Source organism: Serpula lacrymans, assembly GCF_000218685.1.
Source record: "Serpula lacrymans var. lacrymans S7.9 unplaced genomic scaffold SERLAscaffold_6, whole genome shotgun sequence".
NCBI classification, from domain to species: Eukaryota; Fungi; Basidiomycota; class Agaricomycetes; order Boletales; family Serpulaceae; genus Serpula; species Serpula lacrymans.
The window spans coordinates 2,401,250-2,424,440 of record NW_006763295.1 but is presented as its reverse complement, the minus strand read 5'-3'; the positions used below and the strand labels follow the sequence as shown (position 1 = coordinate 2,424,440).

The 23,191-nt window shown below is 45.3% G+C and overlaps 4 protein-coding genes across 4 annotated transcripts; all 4 read right to left on the bottom strand.

Annotated features, from left to right (window-relative positions):
* Positions 1–602: 602 nt before the first annotated feature.
* SERLADRAFT_437619 (uncharacterized protein) lies at positions 603–1,658 on the bottom strand (the record flags this gene model as incomplete). Its single annotated transcript, XM_007317965.1, has 2 exons — positions 603–1,331; positions 1,479–1,658. The coding sequence occupies 2 exons, from the start codon at positions 1,656–1,658 to the stop codon at positions 603–605; spliced, it is 909 nt and encodes a 302-aa protein (XP_007318027.1).
* A 754-nt stretch (positions 1,659–2,412) lies between these two features.
* SERLADRAFT_437618 (uncharacterized protein) lies at positions 2,413–5,181 on the bottom strand (the record flags this gene model as incomplete). Its single annotated transcript, XM_007317964.1, has 3 exons — positions 2,413–3,297; positions 3,352–3,648; positions 4,882–5,181. 3 exons carry the CDS (start codon positions 5,179–5,181, stop codon positions 2,413–2,415), a joined length of 1,482 nt encoding a protein of 493 aa, XP_007318026.1.
* Positions 5,182–7,184: 2,003 nt separating this feature from the next.
* SERLADRAFT_388562 (uncharacterized protein) lies at positions 7,185–7,572 on the bottom strand (the record flags this gene model as incomplete). Its single annotated transcript, XM_007317963.1, has 1 exon — positions 7,185–7,572. A coding segment is annotated over one exon (265 nt), but the record flags the coding sequence as incomplete, so codon positions are not given.
* Positions 7,573–11,934: 4,362 nt separating this feature from the next.
* SERLADRAFT_388560 (uncharacterized protein) lies at positions 11,935–12,232 on the bottom strand (the record flags this gene model as incomplete). The annotated part of the gene is made up of 1 exon (XM_007317962.1): positions 11,935–12,232. A coding segment is annotated over one exon (242 nt), but the record flags the coding sequence as incomplete, so codon positions are not given.
* Between the last annotated feature and the right edge of the window lie 10,959 nt (positions 12,233–23,191).

Here is a 23,191-nt window from a genome sequence, read left to right as displayed (position 1 = left end):
TCCTTGGTATTCGACCACAAAAGAACATTTGTGCGTGATGCAGCCACCCACATTTGGCGTACCGTCAATGTTATAGACGGGAATAGATACATCTAACTTTACAAGGGGGAGTCCAATTTGCTCCGCCCAGACCTGATCTATGAAAATACCGTCAGCGCCTGAATCAAGCAGTGTGCTGGTTGGGTGTACTATGCCTTGGGCAAGGTTTTCCACACCAACATCTAAACAGATCTCTTTTTGGAATAAATATGTGCGCATCAACACATGCTTTGGGATTTTGGGAAAGGGTGGCTCCAAAGAAGAAGGAAGGGTATCAAAAGTTATATGTTTTTCTATTTTATTTTTACCAGAATTAAGCACCCTATTGTTTGTCTCGCCGGGGCCACGCTCTAAGGGAGACGCCGGTGCAGCGGTAGTATCATTTATGTTACAATCACATTGCTTCATACAAGTACATACTTCAGATAATAAATTTAAAAATCTATTTACAAATTGGGGAGCCATCCCCGTCTTTCCTTTATTGCTCATGCAACACCCCGGAGCAGGGGCCACCTTGTTGTGGTTTACTTCATTGTTCGTAGGAGCGAAGGCACCCAAGCAACCTAAGCTCTGAACTCTTTTCCCTGGGCCTTCATTTCATTGACCTGTTGGTCATAGAAGAAAGCCCGGATTTCGTTGTACGAACAACCAGCCAGAGTATTGAGCCGATCGTCTGGCTTTTCAGCTTCTAGTTGGCGCGCCTGGCACCCTTGATTTTTTTGTTGAGCGGCCTGTGCTCCATTTGTACACTTTCGGGCTATGTGCCCCTCCTGCCCACAGTTGTAGCAGGTAAATCTGCGCGTCTGTCCGCCCTGGACCGCACCGATATCCATCGGGGCACCCCGACCTGGTTGCAGCCTGAACGGCTGAAACCCGTGAGAGTGTTGTTGTTTTTGGTTTGATAACCCAGGGCGCCTCTGGGATTCATTGTTTTTGGTGGTGGACCCGCCACCTTGGTGCATTTGATAAAGCTCCATGGCTCTACCGATTCGTCGTACTTCCTCAGCTGCCAGGGCCAAGTTCTCGTTTCTTGTATCTTGCAGGTAGATCTGTTCTGCAATACGAGGGTTCACATTGCGTTCCAGCAGTTCTACTGCATGTTCATTTCCAAGCCCTCCTTGGATGGAAAGGGCCAGGAACTGGGTAACGTAATCATCTGTCCTTATGTTTCCTTGTTTGAAGGAACAGATTTGCTGATGCGCCCAGTCACGCTCAGCTTGCGGTTTGAAATATTTTTTGATCTCTTTCTTGAGATCGTCCCAGGTTGGCCACACTCCCACGGTGTAGCATTCCTGCAATCTTACTTGGGCGTATCAACCCGCCACAGGTCCTTTTAGTCGAGATAGCACCGCAGTGGCTACCTCAAAATTGTCAGCAAATGCGTCCCAGTTTGCCTTGACCCAAATCTGGAGCTTGATCCACCATTCGGCGAATCACACTCTGTCTCCTTCAAAGGCGCCAGGGTCAGTGACAACTTCGACCTTTTTGTTGAACTTTTTCTCGACCGAGGGGGTTGCCGCAGGGGGGTTGTTCTGCAGCTCGGCGAGTTGCGAGGTTAACATAGCAATCTGTGCACGCATGGCATGCAGCAGACTGTTCATATCTTGTTGCAATGACATGTCGACTTGTTCTCTTGGTAAAGTAAAAAAAACGTAACTGGGGGTCCCCGCTTGCTATCTGCAGATCTACCTCTTCCCAGCTGAGTATTGGATCTCAATCTCTGACTACCCACACTATAGTATTTGAAAAGTATATAAAAATTATAGTATTAAACCCTGGTCCGAACGGTTGTCAGGGGGTGGTCCACTTGTTAAGCTGTCAACCCTTCTCCAACTGGCGGAGGCAAGTGCCCGGCCCAGTCAGAGGTATTCAAAGAAGAAGTTTTGTATTTTAATTCTAATCAACAGCGGTTCCACAACAACTGCTGAGCTAAGTACTCCCCTTAACGCTGGGGGCCGCGTATCAAAGGTTTTGGGTTCTTCTCCCAAAGCACTACAAGGCCGTCGCAAAGAGTGCACCTATCTGCTATGTGGGATATTCCTAACCACTAACCAATCTCCTTCGCCCTGGAGTCCGGGTGCCCAGTGGGACTTTTTGCACAAATGTGCGAGAGAGTAGAAGAGCGAGTCCTAATGTAACAACCAAGAGTTAGTTACTCCGGCGCACACAGGAACACACTATAGAGAAAATGAAGAGGGAGTGGTTACCCCTTAGAATGCAGTGAGTTAGTTGGTATACAACAGGAGGACTCGCTGAGGAGTCTCCTGGATCTATTGGGGTATATATACTACAGGTTTGTTTGTACATGTGTACTATACAGTTGATGGAGGCAGTGGCTGATGATGTCATGGGGCACAGCCTGTGTGACCAGCTCTACTGCGTGAGAGATTTGTAGCTATAAATAAAGAAAAGCAGTGCGGCGCGAGAAAGTAAAAGTCTGAACAAAAGGGAAGTGCCGTGTGGCTTGAGTGCGTGAGAACTCTTTGAGAAAAGAAAGTTAGGACGGAGAAAAGAAGTTTGTAAGTCCGAAAATTGTGTATCGTAACACTCCTTGGGATCCATAAGGTCCTTGCACCAGTTCACCATATGCTTAAAGACACCTTGGTATAGTTGATGGAGAATGTTGGGGGAAACAGATAAATGAATGTCGCAATGAGGGAAGTTAAGCCAGAATGGCTCGTAAACACCACCGGAGACATTGTTATCCTTGCATCTCTCTTGGAATTGATTGAAGGAATCTGTGTTAGCTCTAGCATTCTGAATGACTTCTTCTGTCCAGTTCTGTGTACGTGGCTCTCCAGGAGTAGATTCTGAAAGCTCAAAAGCAGGCCTTTTGCATTTGGGACAAGTGCCGTACTTTGTACATGTCACTAGACATTGTTCTGCATAATCTGCAATGTAGCAAGCCAAAACAGGATGAACTCTCCTAACAGCCCCATCACCCCCAGTGATGTCCATCCCTTCAATGCCAGCCTTCTTCAAAGGTTCTAGTATAACGCTCATAGACTCATGGAATAGACGCTGAACTCTTGATGACTTTGCTTTTGCTGTAAGCTGAGATCCCCTAACTTTATTGACGGACAGATATCCTATGAGAATGCAAGCATGTTGGCTTGGCTTGCGTCTTATGGCTCTGGGTATGCTTCCCAATATGAGATAGACAGGATAAGCTGATTTAGAGTCGGAGAATTGTGTGCGCTGGGTTTTGTCTGTTGCAATGATAACAGGCGCCAAGGCTGCCCCAGATGGTAGACGAGCCTATTCCAAAGATCATATAAGTCAATGTAGAAGATTCACACAGGCCATGCTCACCTGAATAGCATGCCACCACTTCCCTGTCCACATCTCATGGTATATGCTTGAATCTCTACTTGCATCTGTAAAAACCTTATTGGGACAATAGACTATATTTTCAGCATGGGCTGGATTTCCCAGGAGAGTTCTGATAGCTGACAGTACATCACGGTACTGGATTAGGTGTGTGTTGTCAGGAGTATCCAGAAAAGAGATCATAGTTGATTTCCATTCAGCCCTGGCTGGTATGTTGTTGTCGACAATCTTGTGTAATGCACATATATTATGATATGACAAGCCAAGCTTCTCCTTGACCTGGGAAAAAGTATGAGCAAAGTACAGAGAAATTGTGAAATCACTGACACCTGGAATACTTAGCAGTTGATCAAATGACTGATGCCCTATACCATCTTAAATTGCCCAGCAGGCTACCCTCCAATCCATCTCTGAGGCAAAGGGAAAGAACTTGGGATCTGGATCTTCACCCATTTCTACGTTTTCACCTCTATCTCCACCTCCACCTGCCCTAAAAAATTCTCTTCTCCATCTTTGATGTAAAGTCTCATCCATACTTATGACCTTGCCAGCAGTGGGATGTTTCACCTCTATACGTTCATCCTCATCATCATCTAAGATAATTTAGTTTGGATGAAGGGATGGGCTTGCTATGTTCTGCTTGTCTTCTATAATATCAGGAGGCTGGATGGGAACAAAGGAAAATACATCAGGAAAAATGGGGGTAGCTATATAGAGCTCTATAGCACGATAAGTACTCATAAAGCTGTTATAGTGGTCAAACCTGTTATAGAACCTCTGCCATCTATAGAGCCTCATATAGCTCTATAAATGCTCTTATAGATGTTGGAAATTGTTGTGTGGCTGATAAAAAAAATTAACACAGTCAGGATTTGAACTCTCAACCTGCTAGTCAGCTTTTGGGTGACTAAGCAACCTATCACCACACACCACATTTATCCACTACACCATGAGAGCTTATAAAATATATCATACAGGTGTTATATATTGACCTTTCATGGACTTAGATTATTTTTTTACTCATTGTCACTACTTATATTTGGATAAATCATTTTTCTTATTTTATAAATATCAAAGATACAAACTACTATCTCACTAATACAGGCTATATAATTAATTAATACTGTATGATTTATTAGCCCTTTTAAGCACCTTGAACTATATTATAACTATGACCTTCACAGCTATAGGAGCTACCTAGGCTGCTATAGGCTATAAGAGTACTTATAGTACCTTGCTTATAATAATATACTTGACTCCAAATACTTTTGGCCTCTTTCTATTATTGAACAAGTTTATTAGATTAATCCAGAGTTTGAGGGAATTATAGATACTTCTCCCCTAAGTTAAGATTTTGCCTACTACTATGCTATAAGAGCTATAAGAGCTATGATTGCACTGATAGTACTATAGTTTCTATGAATGCATTTATATATATAGGTGGTGGCTATATAGCGCTATATAGCAAAAGGGTTTTTCCTGATGTAGGTCTTTTTGCAGCTCCTGTAGTACATCTCCAGTTGTCTCCTCCTCCCCATCATCATCTATCAACATGTCTAATCCACTGGCTTCTTCAAGATCTTCTTCTGACTGTGGGATAGTGAGTGCTTGTAGCTTCCCTTTGTGGTACCATAGACATTTGTTTGCAGAGCCAAGATGGGCATTGACAGCATAAGCTGTTGCAAATGACTTTCCACATCCAGCAGGACACATGTGAGGAGCATCTCTGTTGACTAATGCTGCACAATGTATAGGCAAGGACATAATGTGCACTTGTATGGATTTAGTAGAAAGCAAGTCTAGAATGGACATGGTGCTCACTGATAATCTGTGAAGAAAGTGTTATCAATAGACCTTACTATTTGTGGCAATACAGTGATAGTCAAAAGCGTCAATTCTTGTGCTGCGCGAAGTATAGAAGTACAGAGTAACAAAAATATGGTATTACATGGACAAAAGCAATGGAACATTCTACAAGTACCAGTTTACAAAGCGCAACATTGGCGTTTGTGATTACGAGTGTCAGGGAGACTAAATATGTAAGCAGTCAGAGCACTCTCTCTCCTCTTGAGAGCATTAAGAGCCAGAGTGCGTGCACGAGTTGACCCCAAAAGATCAGACAAAGTTGATTTAGAATGCTTGGCTAATGTGGAATACCTAGGTATGCTCCCCCCACTACCGGCCCCTGCAACATGCAACATTACAAGCGGGGGAGAAAGGAACTTGAATTTATCGTCACTTGAGCACCATAGATCCAAGTGTGGTGTAAAAAGTATGTGAGGGGTAAACATAGTAAACCCTGGTCCAAACGGTGTCATGCACCAAAGCTGATTGGTAGCATAGACAGGTGTCAATAACAAAGTGAATATTCAAAAAGACTCGCCTTTGCGCCACACAGACACAGTGCCATGTGGAATAGTAATTAATATTGCATTTTTTGAACTTGTGGCTGATCAGCACCACCTCTATTAGGCAATCCAGTCATGCTCACCTTTGCTTTTCCATTCGGTACTTCGGCATTTTGGCAAATTTTCATGTCGCCACTGGCTACACATTGCATTCCGCCCTCGCTTTTGTCGTTTCCCTTACTCCCCTTCCTTTGCCTAGCCCCACCATGGGCCCCTTCCTCTCCTTTTTATTCTCACCTGACGGTCGTTCCTGGATCCCCATTCTAATCCACTTTTTCGTCACCTCCACCCTCCTCCTCCTCATCTTATTTGCACCCCCACCATTTCTGATGTTGTTACGCACAAAGTGCTTAACAAAGTCTGAGGGTTCGTCGGGTTTGTTCAAAGAGACTTATCCGAAGACAAGTTCGAGGATGTAATTCTGAATAGAGGGATTCCAACGGTTGTTGGTCTTCTTCCGTATGGAAGTCTGATCTTGGAAGTTCTAGCTTTGTAAGCGTGAACTGTGTAGAATCGTATTGGAGAATACTACTACTGTTACAAGCGTATTTATAGAGAAGTAAGTCGGCGATAGGAGTTACGTCCTATCTAGGGTAGGTCTGTCCGTTGAGGACTGAGTACTATACAAAGTAATAGAAATGCGAGAGGAGCGGAAGTGTACGTGAGGGATGTGAGTCATCGGTCTGATGGTATAACCGATGAGTAAAGAGAAATGAGTAGTCCGTAATATAGATAGACAAATCATAACATTACCCCCTTACTTGCTTCGAATTTCACCGAAATTCGGTACCCTCGCCATCCATGTTGTAGCTGTCGTCGTAGCTGACATCTCCATGTAATCCCTCCATCAGAATCCTGTCTTCGTTTTCCCTATGAATAGGGCACCAATTGAAACTATGCCCTGGTGCGCGTCTATCGCAGTCGGGGCAGTAGTAAGCTTCGCAGTAATATGTACGATGATCACTCCAACCGCAGTTTTGACAGTAAGGAGCGTTGTCGCGAACGCCTTGGTGGTACTTTCGTCGGGTATTGGACGAGGTGTCGGATTTGGGAGTGGGGGGATCGTCATCTCCCAGGTTGTACGTTCCCGCGTACAATTGGTCGATCATGTCGGCGTCATCTACGTTGATTGGATTGGAAGGGGAGCCGGTCTCAGGCCTGCGCGTTACGCCAGGCGGACTGTCTTTCGGACTCTTCGACGTACGAGATCACCGATTCGATGGAGTTCTGACGGCGGGGATCTGGAGTATCACTTCTTGTCGGCCTAGGCGGGCTCCTCATCGTTTCGTCAGGCGACGGGTTTGGGCGTTTGGTACCGGTCGAGGCGGAGGTGACTGCGGTGGTAGTGGTTCTGGGTTCGACCCAGTGGAACGGGGACTGGAGGGGTTCGACCCTTGTGAGGTCGGGCTGGTTGGGACGGTGGGAATGTATTTTTCCGCTAACTGGGTGGGCGGAGGTTGTGGGGTAGCGGTGGGGTAGGTGAGCTCCGGGGTAACACTGATCTGATCTGGGTGTAATGGGGACCGGCGGGACAAACCGGGTGGAGGAGTACTTGTATAGCCGTCTCGCTCTATCCGCGTGCGCGCTTCGGTTAGCAAGATCTTCCCGCCTAATTCCAAATATGCCTTTGCCGCGTCCGTCTGCCCACTCAAGGAGTTCATCCTCAAGCGTCGTTCCAAAGATTCCAAAACTAACTTTTCCATCCGGAGTGCCCGACAGATACTCGAGTCCTGATTGTTGTGCCGCAAATGCTTGTTTTCCAACGAATGTAGTGAGTCTATGGCTTTTAGGAGTTCGTCAGCCACGAGGTCTATGTTAAGGAAGGTGTATAGGGAAGAAAGAGCGTGGTACGCATCGGGATAGCGTTTTTCTGTTTCACGAAATAGATAGACGTGGGCGTTTTTGGCTGACATTAATTCTATGGCGTCAGAGACGTCAGCCTGGTTGTGTCGTTGCCCTCGGGCAAAGGACACTCGTTCGTCGGCTAGCATGTTGGCTTCGCCGGGTACAGAGTAGGTGGTGATGGGGAAGCCGGTAGAGTGAGAAGTAGACATGTTGTGTGTTTTGAGAGACAGAGGATTGGTGGTGGTGGGGGTGGTTGTCTCTTCAACGCAGTTTGTGATCTCTCTTATAGGCTTCCAGTATCTCCGCAGCATTGGTCAGGTGTTCTTCTGGTTCCCATGAGTTTTCGGAATGAGGGTAATGGCGCCATTTGATCAGGTAACGGCGTCCGCGTTTCCAGGGTTTGTGTCTAAGAATACTTTCTACTTCATATTCTTCTTCTTCGTTGATAAGGTCAGGTGGTGGTCGGATAAAGTTCGGTCCGTGAGTGTCGGTTTCGGTATACGGGGTTAAGAGGGATGCGTGGAAAACGTTGTGTATCCTCCAATGGGGAGGTAACGATAATCGGTAGTTTACCGGAGAGATCTTTTCTTGGATGCGGAAAGGTCCAATGCGTTTCATGTTGAACTTCTTGTGTTCGGTGGCTTTTTCCCGCAGGTTGGTGTTTTCTAACCACACCTTTTGTCCTTCTGAGAATCTGGTGAACTTTCCGTTCGTTCGTTTCATCATCTTGCTTCTCGCTAGTTCGTGTGCTTTTAGAGCGTTCTCTCTTGTCCTAAGTAGTTCGGATAATCGTTTTTCTACTGACGGGATGTTTGTGGATCGGTGTTTAGTCGGGATTCCTCGGGGTTCGTATCCCATGAGGAGGTAGAATGGCGATTGGTTATTTGTGGAGTGTGGCCGTTGGTTGTGGCAGAATTCGGCCGTCGTAAGGTATTTTGCCCAACTGTGTGGTTGATTCTGGCAAAAGATGCGGAGGTAGATCTCTAGTTCTTGATTGGATCGTTCTGTTTGTCCGTCAGTCTGTGGATGGTATGCCGTGGAGAGTGCGGTTTTGATGTTTAGGAGTTTGTGGAGTTCTTTTGATACTTCAGAGGCGAATTGTGGGCCTCTGTCGGATATGATTTTGTCGTGTAGTCCAAACCGTTTGAAGACAGAGTCATGGAAGATTTGTGCAGTTTCGAGTGCGTCGATGGTTTTGTGGCAAGGTGAGAGGATTACCCCCTTACTAAGTCCTTGGTCTACCACGACCATTATACTGTCATACCCTATAGACTCGGGTAAGTCTGTAATGAAATCCACCGAGAGATACTTCATCGGTTCACTGGTCTTCGGTGTTTGATTCGGGATCAACGGTACCGTGGCCGGATGCGTGTTTACTTTGGCTTGCTGGCAAGTTGTGCATCCTTTCACGTATTCCTCTACCTGTTTCATCATTCCTGGCCACCAATAGGACTTTTTTATTAGTTGATAGGTTTTTAGTCTTCCTGGGTGTCCTGCGGTTAGCGAGTCGTGGTGATTTTTGATGATCGTTCTCTGTTCTTCTGCAGTGTCGATCAGTAGTTTGTTCTGATAGAAGAACTGTCCTTCCGCTTTGTGCCAATCTTCCTTTTTCGTTCTTCCAGGGTAGTTGTCGTTGGTGAGCATTGCTTGCTCTATTGTGTCTTTTATTGTTCTCGTGTGATACAGAAACACCGACGCTGGTATCATTGGGGTGTCGTCGTCGTCATCCGTGTTATCGATGTACAAGTCGGGTCGTCTCGAGAGTGCGTCAGGTACCACCATGTGGGTTCCGGGTACGTGCTCTAATGTGTAATTGTATTGTGACAGTTCTAGCTGCCACCTTCGTTGTCGTGGTGTGAGTTTTCTGGCCTCCTGCCAGTACGTCAGGTTCTTGTGATCCGTTAGGATTTGGATCGTGTGTGGGCTTCCTAAAAGCAGGTGTTTCCACTCCTTCAGAGCTCTTATTACCGCTAAAAGTTCCTTGTCGTAGATCTGGTAGTTTTTCTCTGCGGGGGATAGGGTTTTCGAGAAAAATGCGCACGGGTGCCATTGTCCTTGATCATCTGGTTGCATTAACACAGCTCCGGTGGCGTGTTTGCTCGCGTCCGCTGCTATCTTCGACGGTTTCGAGGAATCGGGGATTTGGGTTACAGGGGATTTGAGGAATCTTTGTTTCAATAGTTTGAAAGCGTCATCTTCGATTTTCGTCCAGTTCCACTTTTTGTCTTTTTCTAGCAAGGCATTTAGGGGTCGGGCTAGGTCAGAGTAATGGCCTATAAACTTTCTGTAGAAGTTTCCGTAACCTAAGAACTTCCGTACGCCTTTGGTGTCTTTCGGGGTTGGCCAATCGCGTATCCCTGCGAGTTTGGCTGGGTCCATGGATACCTGGTTGTGGGAAACAATCATTCCCAAGTATTCGATGGTCTCCGCCTCAAAGGTACATTTTTCAAGTTTCAGGAATAAGTCGTTTTCTCGTAGCCTTTGTAGAACTTGTTTTGTCCGGATGCGGAGTCTTTCAACCTGGGTGTCAAAGATGAGGATGTCGTCCATGTATATGATCATCCAGCCTTCATCAATATAGTCTTTGAATTTGTCGTTCATCAGCCTTTGGAATGTTGCCGGGGAATTGCACATGCCGAAAAACATGACCGTTGGTTCGAATACTCCCTTGCTGGTTTTGAAGGCAGCTTTCCATTCGTCTCCTTCTTTTATCCTTACATTGTTGTATCCCCAACGTAGATCCAGTTTAGTAAAGATGGTGGCTCCTTTCAATCTTTCGATGAGGTCGGGTATCAGGGGTAGTGGATATGGGTCTTTTACGGTATATGCGTTTAGTTTTCTGTAATCTTGGCATGGTCGGAGTGATCCGTCCTTCTTGCCAATGAAGAAGAAGGGGGACACCTGTGGCGACTTGCTTGGCCTGATGTATCCCTTTCTGTAGTTGTCCGTCAAGAATTCCGTTAACGCTTCATCTTCTTTTGGTGCCAGTGGGTACAATTTGCAATCCGTTGGTACAAATTCCGGTTTCATGTTGATTACATGATCATATTCCCGTCGCTTGGGGAGTCTTTCCGATTTCTTCTTGTCAAAGACGTCTGAATAGCCCTTATATTCATCTGGGAGGATATGTTTTTCTTTTCTTTCTCCGTGTATTTGCGCGTGTTCCATTGCCGAGTTGACTTTTAACCGGATCGTGGTTCGAGGATAGGGTGTGCGGTCGGATACGTATCTGTGAATGGTTTTGTACTCGTCCTCGTCTACTGTGGTTGTCCTGATTTTTGTTTCCGTGGTAGTTTGGTTTGTCCTGATTGAGTGTTTGTCTGAGTATGGTAATTCTTTGTCTTTCCAGTTAATGACCGGGTTGACTTTTCGCAACCAGGGGAAGCCTAGCAATATGTCTTCTCCGTCCAGTCCGGTTAATAGAAACTTCGTAAACCTGTTTTGTCCTCCTGCGTCTATTCTCTGGTAGGTGCAATGCGTAATTTTTCCGTTTTTGTTTGTGGTTCCGTCAACGTTTTTACATGTTATAGGGATCGGGAGTTTTTGGAGGGGGAGTCGGTTTTTAATGGCGAATTTTGTGTCCATGAAGTCGTCCGTAGCTCCTGAATCTATCAGGGCTTTGGTTCCGATGGTTTTCTGTTTTAACGAGCAATCGATTCGTAAAGAGTTGGCATTGATCGTTGCTATTGTTACAGTTGCCATTTTCGACGGTACTAACATCGGGGTAGTCCGTGGTTTCAAAAACCCTCGTCTTCTAATTCTTTCATCGCCTCAGCTCTTTGGTCTTCTCCCAATTCCTTCCACATCCTCATGATGTTTTGGACCTTGTCTTCTTCTACCACTGTCTTGACGTCATCTTCAGTTTCGGTTTGACGTACCTTTCTTTCGGGAGTCTTTCCTTTGTTCCTGCAATTCCTCCCGATGTGTCCTTTTTCGTTGCATATGAAGCACCTTCCTTCCTTCCTCCTGGTTTCTTCTTCGTCTTTGGTCAGCCTTTTCACGCTGGTGGATGGTCCACTTTTGCGATTTTTGTCGTACTGTCTTTCTTTGTTTCTGGTCCCCCACGTTCCTTCCGAGATGGCGTTTGCACTGATCCAGTTGGCATCTAGGTTGGCCACCGTGTTCATCCAGTCTTCAATGGTGACCAGTTCCTTTCCGGTGAGTGCTCCGCGGAGGAGGGGGGGTCGGATTGCTTTTTGATAAACCATGATCATGGCTTCGTTGTTGATGCCGCTTTTCCCGGCATCTAGCATAAACCTCGAGTTGAATGCCACTGCATTTTCTCCTGGTTCCATCCTCATTTTCATCAAGGCGGCCGAAGCCGTTCCTTTGACATTTGCTGTTCTGAAACTGGCTGTGAATGTTTTCATAAATTCTGCCCATGTGGGGTAGGCGTTCTTGTCTTTGTATTCGGTCATCTTGGCTTCACTCCATGAGGCGGCGGTTCCGTCCTTCATGTAGCTGAGAGCTACGTACACCTTTTTCTTGTCCGAGGTATAAATGGTGTCGTTGATGTCAAAGTGTAAGTCAGTGGATGATATCCATCTTTGGGCCTTGTCTGGGGTCCCATCAAAGTCGTCGATTTTCCCAATCATAGTGGGTTTGGGTGTTGTAGCGTTTGACATGGTGTAGGTAGGTGGGGTAGGAGATGGGTTGGGTGCGGTGGGGAGTATCTGTGGTGTGGGAAGGGGTATTGGTTCACCTTCCGCTGCGTATTCTTCGAAGTCGTCTTCATTGTAGATGTTTTCTGTGGTTACTGGAGGATCGTGTTGTGTTCTGGGGATTAGTTGTGGATGACTTTCCGCGTAGAACTGTAGCCAACGTGTTCTGGCTTCGTAGAATGCGTCTGCCTGTTCTCTGGTGTGGAGTCGGGTGACGTCTGGTTGAGGGAAGGGGGGTGGTGCTGCTATCCTTCCTTGTCTGGATGATGTCGGGGGTGTTGCTGTCTGTGTCTGTAAATCGTCTGAGCTTCTTCCTGCTCTCTGAGATCTGGTTCTTGGTCGTTGTGACGTATTGTCGGCTTTTTCTTCCCAAACCTAAATAGGTGGGACTTCTGGTATGGAATACGATTCTTTTGTTACGCACAAAGTGCTTAACAAAGTCTGAGGGTTCGTCGGGTTTGTTCAAAGAGACTTATCCGAAGACAAGTTCGAGGATGTAATTCTGAATAGAGGGATTCCAACGGTTGTTGGTCTTCTTCCGTATGGAAGTCTGATCTTGGAAGTTCTAGCTTTGTAAGCGTGAACTGCGTAGAATCGTATTGGAGAATACTACTACTGTTACAAGCGTATTTATAGAGAAGTAAGTCGGCGATAGGAGTTACGTCCTATCTAGGGTAGGTCTGTCCGTTGAGGACTGAGTACTATACAAAGTAATAGAAATGCGAGAGGAGCGGAAGTGTATGTGAGGGATGTGAGTCATCGGTCCGATGGTATAACCGATGAGTAAAGAGAAATGAGTAGTCCGTAATATAGGTAGACAAATCGTAACAGATGTCACCACTTCCTATCCGCTTCCGTCGCCAATCCGTTGACTACCACGTGCCACTGCTGATATCAGCAAAGCCCCAGCGGCCGGTCCAAATAGGGCAACAGGTCCATCTTCATGATGTTGATCTGCCATCATATACTATCAAAACATTGGTCGCTCGTCTCGCCTGGTTGGAGCGTGGGTGGGTAGTTTTTGAGCTGGAGAAGGTTCATCCCCTTGCGTTGCCCATGTTCATTGCTGTCCCATTCACTTGGGTACACTTATCTTTTGTCCATCGTCTTTGCTACAGCTACACCTACCACATGCTGCCTGGGACTCACTTGTTCCAAATTGGAACTACTCCTCTCCCTCCCTTGTTTGACCAGGTGGTCCAACACAACCAGTCCATTGGTAAGGCCATGGAACTGTCGGATTTGGACTAGGTGGTGGACCGGTGGCTCCAATTTCTTTTTTTTCAGCAGAACATTCATTTACAGTGCAATTATTTTTGATTTTTAAATCATTTTTATGGACACATATTTTTTTAGAATGCCTGACTGACAATAAAGGAACTGTGTTGATACTGATAGTGTTTTGCCTTTCCCTCTTTTACTGCATCTTCCCATGACATCATGATTTTTCCTGCTCTCTTTTTGCTATTGGACTTTATTTTATGGCTGTACAAACCTGTGACATTACTCACAGCATTTATTGTTCTATCTCTTTCTTTTCCTTATTTTGACAATCTTATCCTGTACTACCTATGCAGGATTCGTCAGCGTACATTCCTTCCTTCATGTTCTTTCTCATTCTTTTTGCACAGCTATACTGTGCATAGCCTACTTTTTTTTCACTATATAAACCCCTGTATTTTACCTTGTAAAAAAACAACAAGAACTCGAATCCAGACTTCTTCTCTAATCTCAAGTTCACTACTCACTACTACTTGTGATCCAGTGTGGTCATAACACTTCCCACTGCTACCACTGTTAACTGCTATCATTGTCACTCGTCACTTTTTGAAAGTGATTGTCATCCCTTTTGATTAGAGTCCTTCTGAGCACTACAGTCTGTGCGTCAGGAGCCTGCTATCACTGGGAACTTTGTCACCTCGTCACTTTGTCATTCTCAAACCTACCTTGTACTACAATTAGCAAGGTAGTGCTTGTCTATACTCGCCACAAAGCCCCTATTTTTCTATATTCCAACTATCCCTCCTCCTCAAAACCCACACCCATACATCTCTGGGTTTTACTTTGAAGAATCGTTATATGTACCACCCCACGAACAACCAGACCACTCCACTGTTCTAGGAGGAAAAGCCCATAAACAAGTTCCGTGGAATCTGGGAGAATTGTGTGTTAGTTTATTTTGTATGTGGTTTTTCTAACAACAGTTCTCATCATCAACAATGCGGTGTTCCATTTGACGTCATGAAAGTTAAAGGGAGATGGGCTAGTGACATGTTCCAACTTTATCTCAGAAAGCATGCACAAATCCTTGCACCCTATATGCAAGCAGTTCCAGACACACACACGGCCCTAGTCCAATTAACATTGAACTTGCCTCCCATCCGCTAATAACAAACCAAGTAAGTCAACCACAGACTCCTATCATTTGGGGCTTATCAGCACTGCATGCATTGTCCATGCCCTCCTACCTCCTGGGAATCACAGCTTACTAATAAACTCTCTTTATTTAGTACCCAAAGTTTCATTCAAACGATATCCTATAGCGGGAAAGGCTAAAGCCTTTGCCCAAACTCATTCACATTCAACATATATCATCTCTTTCATATTATGGACTACATAAATACAAACAGGCCTAGACCTTCATTAGGTACATAATAGACAATTGTCCTTGAGCGCAAGACCAAAGATGAGTTGTACACTTCCTTTCCTCCATTGAGTTGTTGTTGTGGTTGTGCTCCAGTGCCCCAAGGCTGTGTTTTGTTGGTGTTGTCACAACTACAGACTGTGAGGAATCAATTTTTTCTCATTGCACTCCCATCATGTTGTGGTTATCCAATTTAGTCCCCGTCACTCCTCTCACCCTTGGACTAGAGATTACAGCCAGTGTCCTATTACTTTTATCCTTTTTCTTCTTATTTTCCATTCATACTCATGTTTTATTGTACTTACAACAAAGGAGAACCGCTGTAAACCCTCGAGAAGATATTCAGATGACATAGTGATGACTCAATGCTATGTCCGGGAATACTTCGGAGGGATATTGATCAGCAATGTAGGCTATGAATCAGTGCCTTCTCATGGGCTTACTGATACAGCCAATAATACATCTCTTACCAAGACTTTCTCTCACATGATTAGTAAATACAATAGATTGGACCACTTTCCCTTTCTTTTCTTATTGGTTAGTTGTTTGGTCAGACCACTTTTTTACTCTTTCCCTTTTCCGGTCTGACCCTGGCTGTTCACTATATAAGGAAGTAAATACTTGATATATTATTCCTTAGTTCAATATTAGTTTGGATTCGCGCCTATACCAATACTCTTCAACTCTCATACCCTGAGACACCACTTTTTATCAAAGACTTGACCAGGCATTGAATTTTGTTATATAGCTTCATATTTGTTGCCTGACAGGGTGCCATACAAGGAACCTAATCATAATAACCCCAGGTGCCATGCAAGAGACCTAATTGTGACAACCCTGGGAGCACAAAATTAGGGATGCCCAGGCCCTCAGTCTTTGACATAGGGGCCCCTTGTGTACAAAGGACATTATCAAAAGCTGGAAAATCAATGCCATCAATGCCTGAACATTCAAACTGGGATGATAGTGGAAAAGGAGGGCTTGTTTTCAGTGTCAGTGCTCTATCTGTGACAGAGAAAGGAAAAAAGAGCACAGAAACAAATATGTCTTTGACCTGGGTATACCAAAATTCAAGTAGATAATTATATTGCTATATGAAAATGTATACCTAAAGATGTCTCATGGATATGGATGCCTCAAAACCATCAGGACCTTAGAGGGCAGAATTGTCAAGGTTTAATATTAGCTCAGATATCTATCAACAGTGGAGGTACGACCACACTTCATCTCAGCAACCCATTGCACTCTTGTCCACTTGTCATCTTCTGAACCAGTTGTGTCATCTAGGACAGCTGTAATCTAGCCGGGCCATCTAAGACGGGCACCCTGTAATGTACTGACCCAGCTGGGTTGTCTAGGATGGGCAGCTTCTCACCCAGCTGGATCGTTTAAGACAGGCAAAATAATATCACGTCTAACATAGCCTGGCTGGTATTGTCAGGCAACAAATACGAAGCTATATAACAAAGCCCAATGCCTGGTCAAGTCCTTGCTGGAAGGCGGTGAATCAGGGTATGAGAATGAAGAGTATCGGTATGAGCGCAAATCCAAACTAATATTGAACTAGAGAACAGTACATTGAGTATGTACCTCTTTATATAGTGAACGGCGATGGTCAGACCGAGAAAGGAAAGAACTGAGAAAGTGCTCTGACCAGTCAGCTAACCAATAAGAATAAAAGGAGAAGGTGGTCCGATCTATCGTATTTACTAATTGTATGAGAAAATGTATTGGTAAGGGATGTGCGATTGGCTGTATCAGTAAGCCCATGAGAAGGCGCTGACTCACAACCTTCTTCGCTTATCAATATTCCTCCGAAGTATTCCCAGACATAGCACTGGATCGTGGCTATGTCATCTGGATATCTTCTCGAGGGTCGACAACAAGTCTACCTCGTTGTAGGTACGATAGGATATGAGTGTGAATAGAGAATAAGAAGAAAAAGGATAAAAGTAATAAGACACCTGCTGTAATCTCTAGTCCAAGGGCAAGAGGAGTGACGGGGATCGAGTCTGCTAACCACGACATGACGGGAATGTGATAAGAAAAATTGATTCCTCACATTAGCTCCCCTTTTATAAGACTCGTGTCCTCATGAGTCCGGATGCGGCACTCTGGAACTTGTTGGCAATCCAGTCAAAAAGCATCGGAGATTTAGAAGTGGCGGTGTAGTTTTTGTAAGGGCGAAAGTGAAGAGAAGCGGTAATGATGCGAGGGGCGGAGGGATTCGTTTTGTGGAAAGCGGCGAGTAATTTAGCGACATGTGTAAGGTTGATGTCGGGTTCCCAAGTGCGTTCGGAGACTGGATAACCATGCCAGTGAATTAGGTAGTCGAGCTTACTACCTTTCAGCTTAGTCGGTCTGGAAGCAATTATACTCTCTACTTCGTATTCGTCTATTCCTTCCACGATCTCGGGTGGTGGTCGCAAGGAAATTGGTTGATTGAGGAATTCGGGAGCGTGGTATGGTGAGAAAAATAGCTTCGTTGAATACGGGATGAATGGACTTCCAGCTCTTAGGGACGTCGAGTTGATAGGCGGAGGGTCCGACCTTTTGGGTGACTTTGAAAGGCCCAAAGCGTTTATCGTCTAATTTCTTCATTGGTCTATCCGTTGTGATGTTATGTCCTTCTAACCAGACTTTATCGCCAACTTGATATTCTCGGGAGGGGGATTTCTTGCGGTCATAATACTTTCTTAGATTATCGTTGGCTAAGAGAAGGGAAGATTTCGTGATGTTGTGGAGTTTTTTCATCTGTTTGCCAAATTCTTCCGCAGAAGCGGATTGAGGGGACGGTGTGGTGGTGATATTTGTTCTGGGGTGTAGTCCATAGTTCAAAAAGAAAGGTGTTTGATTTGTTGCAGTGTGGAGATGGTTGTTGTATGTAAACTCAGCGATGGAAAGCCAGTCTGCCCAATCATTTTGTTGATGATTTATGAAAACGCGGAGGTAGTGCTCTAGATCCTGGTTGATCCATTCGGACTGTCCGTCTGTTTGAGGGTGGTAGCCTGTAGAGAGGCCTGGTGTTATGCCCATTAAATCATAAAAGTCTTTCGTAAATCAAGACATGAATTGAGGACCTCGATCCGAGATGATCTTTTCAGGGATTCCGTGGAGCCGTATTACATTGTCTCGGAGTTGACGTGCGTAACCAGCAGAGTTGAGGGTGACGAAAGTAGGGACGAAATGGGCCATTTTGCTAAATCTGTCAACAAAGACCTGAACTGCGGTGTAGCCCTTGGATTCCGGTAACGCGCCTATGAGATCGGTGGTGATAATCTGCCAAGGCCGATCTGGTATCGGGTTTGGGTGTAGAGGGGTGTTAGGCTTTGTCCGATGTGCCTTGGTGCGTTGACAACTCTCGCACCCTCGTACATATCGTCTGATATCTGTATGAAGACTCAGCCACCAGAGCTCTCGGTTTACTCGTTCAAACATCGTTCTTTCTCCTGGGTGTCCAGCCAGGGCTTCGTCGTGATGATCTTTCAATATTCGCGCCCGTAATTCGTGGTTTCGGGGAACGTATATGCGGTCAGCTAGTGGGATCGGGTAGGAACTCGTCGCGGATTCTCTCTTGATCCAGACGATCCTATCCTTCATCTTCCAGGTATCCGGCTTCTCTTTCAAGTTCTTCCTTACTATGTCGTCTTGTTTCTGGACACTTCGACGTATATGTGGTAGGTATCCTTCGTTGGTGTCAAATACTTCAAAATGTACGTCTGGGAGAAGTGTCTGATTCTTGTCATCGTTTGTGCCTTTAGGATGATCGATTCGTCTGCTTAACAGGTCAGCCTTTGTATTTTGATTTCCTTTGACGTGTTCCATTTTGAAATTATAATCTGCAAGCTGGGATGACCATCGAGCTTGGCGTCGATTATATTTCTAAGGTTGATGGAAGTAAAGGAGGTTTTGGTGATCTGTGAAGATGGTGAAGGGGTGTTTCGATCCTACAAGGTGATGTCTCCATTCATCTAACGCCGTCATGACTGCGAGCATCTCTTTATTGTAAATTTCATAGTTTCGTTCTGCAGGGGTAAGGGCTTTCAAGAGGAATGCTATTGGTCTGAATTTATCATTTTGTTAGGACGGCTCCTACAGCGAAGTCAGAGGCGTCGGTTTCTAGTTTGAACGGGTCGTCATCGTTTGGTATAGCGAGGGTGGGAGCAGTAGTAAGCGTTTTCTTCAGTGTTTCAAAAGATGTCTCTTGTTTGTCTTTCCAGGTCCAGTCAACTTTTCCAGTGAGCACAGTGAGTGGTTTCGCAATTCGTCCGTAGTCTTTGACAAATCGTCGATAGAAATTGGAGAACCCTAAGAATGATTGGAGTTCTCTTTTATTCTTTGGTGTAGGCCAGTCAGCGACCGCTGCGACTTTTAACGGATCCATACGGATAGTGTCTTTGGAGATGATCATGCCTAAGTACTCGACTTCCTGTTTCTCGAATTCGCATTTCTCTGGTTTAAGATACAACTGGTTTTGTTGCAGGATACGGAGGACTTTGGTGACTATTCGGCGATGTTCCTCAAGTATTTCCGTGAAGATCATGATATCATCTAAATATACGATAACTTTTCCTTCCATGATCAGTTCTCTTAGGAGGTGGTCCATCATGGTCTGGAAGGTCGCTGGTGAGTTGGTAAGTCCGAAAAACATGACAAGGGGTTCAAACAGGCCGCGATTGGTCCTGAAAGCGGCTTTGTGTTCGTTTCCTTCTTGAATTCGGACATTGTTGTATCCCCATCGTACATCTAGTTTCATGAAGTAGTTGGCACCTTTGAGTTTATCGATGAGTTCGGATATGAGGGGGAGGGTGTAGCGATTCTTTATGGTAAGCTCATTCAGCTTGCGATAGTCTTGGACAGGGCGTAGTGAACCGTCTTTCTTTTTGATAAAGAAGAATGGTGATGCGTAGGGTGATTTAGATACTCGGATCCGTCCACTTGTTAGGTTTTCGTTAAGGAATTCGTCTAGATGGTGTTGTTCGTCTCGGCTAAGAGGGTACGTTTTGCAGTCAAGACCATTAGCTTCGGGTACTAACTCAATTGCATGGTCCCAAGGACGTTTTGGGGGAAGTTTGTCAAATGATTCTTTGGTGAAGACGGGTTCAAAATTATGGTAGACTGTGGGAACAACATCTCGGAAGGTGAGCTTTGACTTTGCCTTTTCGGAGGCTTCAGCGATTTGTTGACTTTTAGTGGCAAAAGCATTCAATTCTAGCTGTGTTATCTCCATGATGCGTGTTTCAAGATCGACGGCTAGGATTTTATCCCCTTCTTTAGGATGATACTCCGGATCATCGGTAGGGAAGGTAATCTTGTTGGTCCGCCAATCAATTGTTGGATTAGTAAGTATCAACCAGTTGTATCCCAGCAGTATGCGTGGTGAAAGTAGTGATGCCACGATGACATCTATCAAATGTTCTTTCACTTTCACATTGATGTGAAGGGTAATATAGTGCGTTACTTTCTGGGATCGACCATCGGCTCCTGTGGCGTCAAGAGGAACGGGCAGGGGCGTAGTATTGAGGGTGTACTTGTCAATCAGGCTTTGATCAATAACTGAGTTGGTGCAACCAGAGTCGATAAGGGTTCGTTTTGACGTGGGGTTGTGCGGCGAGGTGTAAGGATGGATGCGTTCTACAATATTCTCTTCGTCGTGGTTCTTTAGCATCTGTATCGCTTGCAGGGTGATATGCTCGTAGTGATCTTTATGGGCCCAGTTTCGTAACAGAGCTCTTGCTCTTTCTGGTTTCTGGTCTTTGATTCGTCTGGGCAACCATTCCGGTGAATGTGGCTTTGCGTAGGTTTCGGTTACAGGACGTAGATGTTGATCAACTTGTTTCATTGCAGTCGTTGGTATCATACGAGGGTTAAGTACAACATTACGGGTCAGAGAGTCCGTGCTCACTCCTGACCTTTCTGAAAATCCTTCGGGGGTGCTTCAATTTCTTTTAATGACGATGTAGTGGGAGTGTCTTTGGTTTCCTCCGTTTCCATATATTGTATTGCCATCTTTCCATGTGGGCAATTTCTAGCAATGTGGCCTTGTTCGCCACAATTGTAACAAGTAATGTTCGGGTTGGGCCGACATTGTCACTGCGTGTTGGAACTCCCAATTTCCATAGGTACACCAGATCCTCCAAACGTTCCTGCTGTGTTTGGATGGACTGCATTCTGGGGCGGTGGTCTTTGTGATGGAGTATAATACGGTCGTTGTTGGATATACTGTGGTCTTCACGTCTCTGTTCGCGGTACTGTCTGTTGATGCTGTGGTGGGGGGGTAGTTTTGGTTCTGTTGATAATACGGTTGATATCGTTGGTACTGAGACGGCAGCCTCTGTTGAGGGGGTTTATCTCTCCTCCTTTCTAGATTAAGTTCTTCGTTTCGCTGTTCCCATTTCCTCGCTGCTGCCTTCCATTCTGAGTATGTGGTGGGTAGGTTTTCCTGCTGCGAGATATGATCGCGAAGGAACTGAGAGAGGTTGCGGCGAAGGATACTGTGAATGAACGGATAACTTTCATCTGCGTCTGGTGGTAACCCTGCTTCCATAAGTTTGTATTCGAGTCCTCCAAAATATGCGTCTACCGTCATTTCTCGCTGTTCGTAGTCATGAAGGGCAATCTCTGCTTTCAACTTGAGATGAGGATCGAGGAATTCGTTATCTAATTCCTTGATGAATTCCGAGATAATTCCCCAATTCCGTGGTGCAAATAGGTCTCCTAGCACTGCAGTTTTGTTGTTGAAATTCGCCTTCCATGTGTGACAGGCGTCATTGGCTTTATCGGACGAGATTCGGGATAATGCGAAGAGGATTTTGGAGGAGTTGGTTTGGAAACTTCTGGGATAGGCGAAAAAGTAGTTTGCTAAGGCGTTCTTCCAGTCAACGTATGTTTCCTTTTTGCCGATGAATTTGAACGGAGGAGTGGCAAGGACAGCCTTGCTACCTTGATTTGTTTCGTCGGTCATTGCTGCTGCTAAATCAGGCTCAAGATCTAAAGATTCCTGATCGAACCAATCGTCGGGTTGGTTTTCGGGTTCTGGAGTCGGAGGTGGGGGAGGAAAGTTTTCCGGTCCTGCTGATTGATACAGATCGTCGGGTTCTAGAGCTTCCGCAGCAGCTCCTAGAGATTGTGGGGGAGGTGTGTCAGGAGTGACTAGAGGATGGGGTTCTCGATAGGGCTCCAGTTTTTTAACGGGTTAGATAACGGGTTTTAGATAACGAGTCTTAGATAACGAGTCTTTTAATTAAAGTCCGGGTCAAACTCAAAGTTACTAGGGAAATCTCCACCTTCTGCTTCCCAGGGCCTCCAATACTCTATACTTTGAGTAGACTCTTCGCTTTCTGACTCAGTTTCGTCGCTAGATTCTCCTCCAACTATATCCGTTAGCGAACTTCCTGTTTCTCGTTCTATCCTTTCTGCGCAAGGTGCAAAAAGCTGTTCAACCGACGGGATGAGCGGTGTTTCTCCTCTTTGACCTTGGTAGGTGTACGAGTACTGCGAATAGATACAAGTTCGTGGGCTATGGTTAATAACGGCCCAGAAATCACTTTGGAGAACGGTGATAATGAAACGTTCGGGGTGATCAGATTGTTGGTTGACAACAAATGGGGTGAGGATTTCTAAGATCCAGTAATATTCGTCGACGTATTCTGAAACGTGTCAAATATCGTCGATTTTGGTTGTGTAGTCTTCTCCGTCACGGGATTTCCTCTGAGCGGTCGCAATGAGCTGATCGAATCGTGCTAACGCAGCAACAACTCGTCGAATATGATCTTTGGTAGAGGGCGTGAAGATTATGATGGAGGTGTTGTGTTGAAGACCAAACCGTGGTCCGAATGCGTCAAGATCTTGGATTTCGGGGAGGTAGAGAGTTCGGCGAAGTCGTGTCAGGTATTGGATAATAGAAAGGTGGTCAAGGTGATTGCCGATACAAAAGTATTGGATAGGTTGGTAACTGACAGGAGAGGCGGAGTAGATGTCGTAATAGTCGGATGTAAAAAATGAAGATGGGATATCGTAGGTGGGTTCCTCGTGAGGCCTTTTTCTTAACACAATGCCGCAAAGCAAAGTATGTTCGAAGTCGTAGGGGAGGAGGCGGCTAGGTATGTCCGGGAAAGAAAGAGGGTGTATTCGATAAAGGTCAAGGAGGTCTGGAATATGGCTCTGCGAAATAAGTTGCAGGTTTCGTTCTTGTACGCTGGCTACTCCCTTCAAAAGCTTAACCCTCTGAGTGTTCTCGTAACTCGGGTGTACTAGGCTCTCAA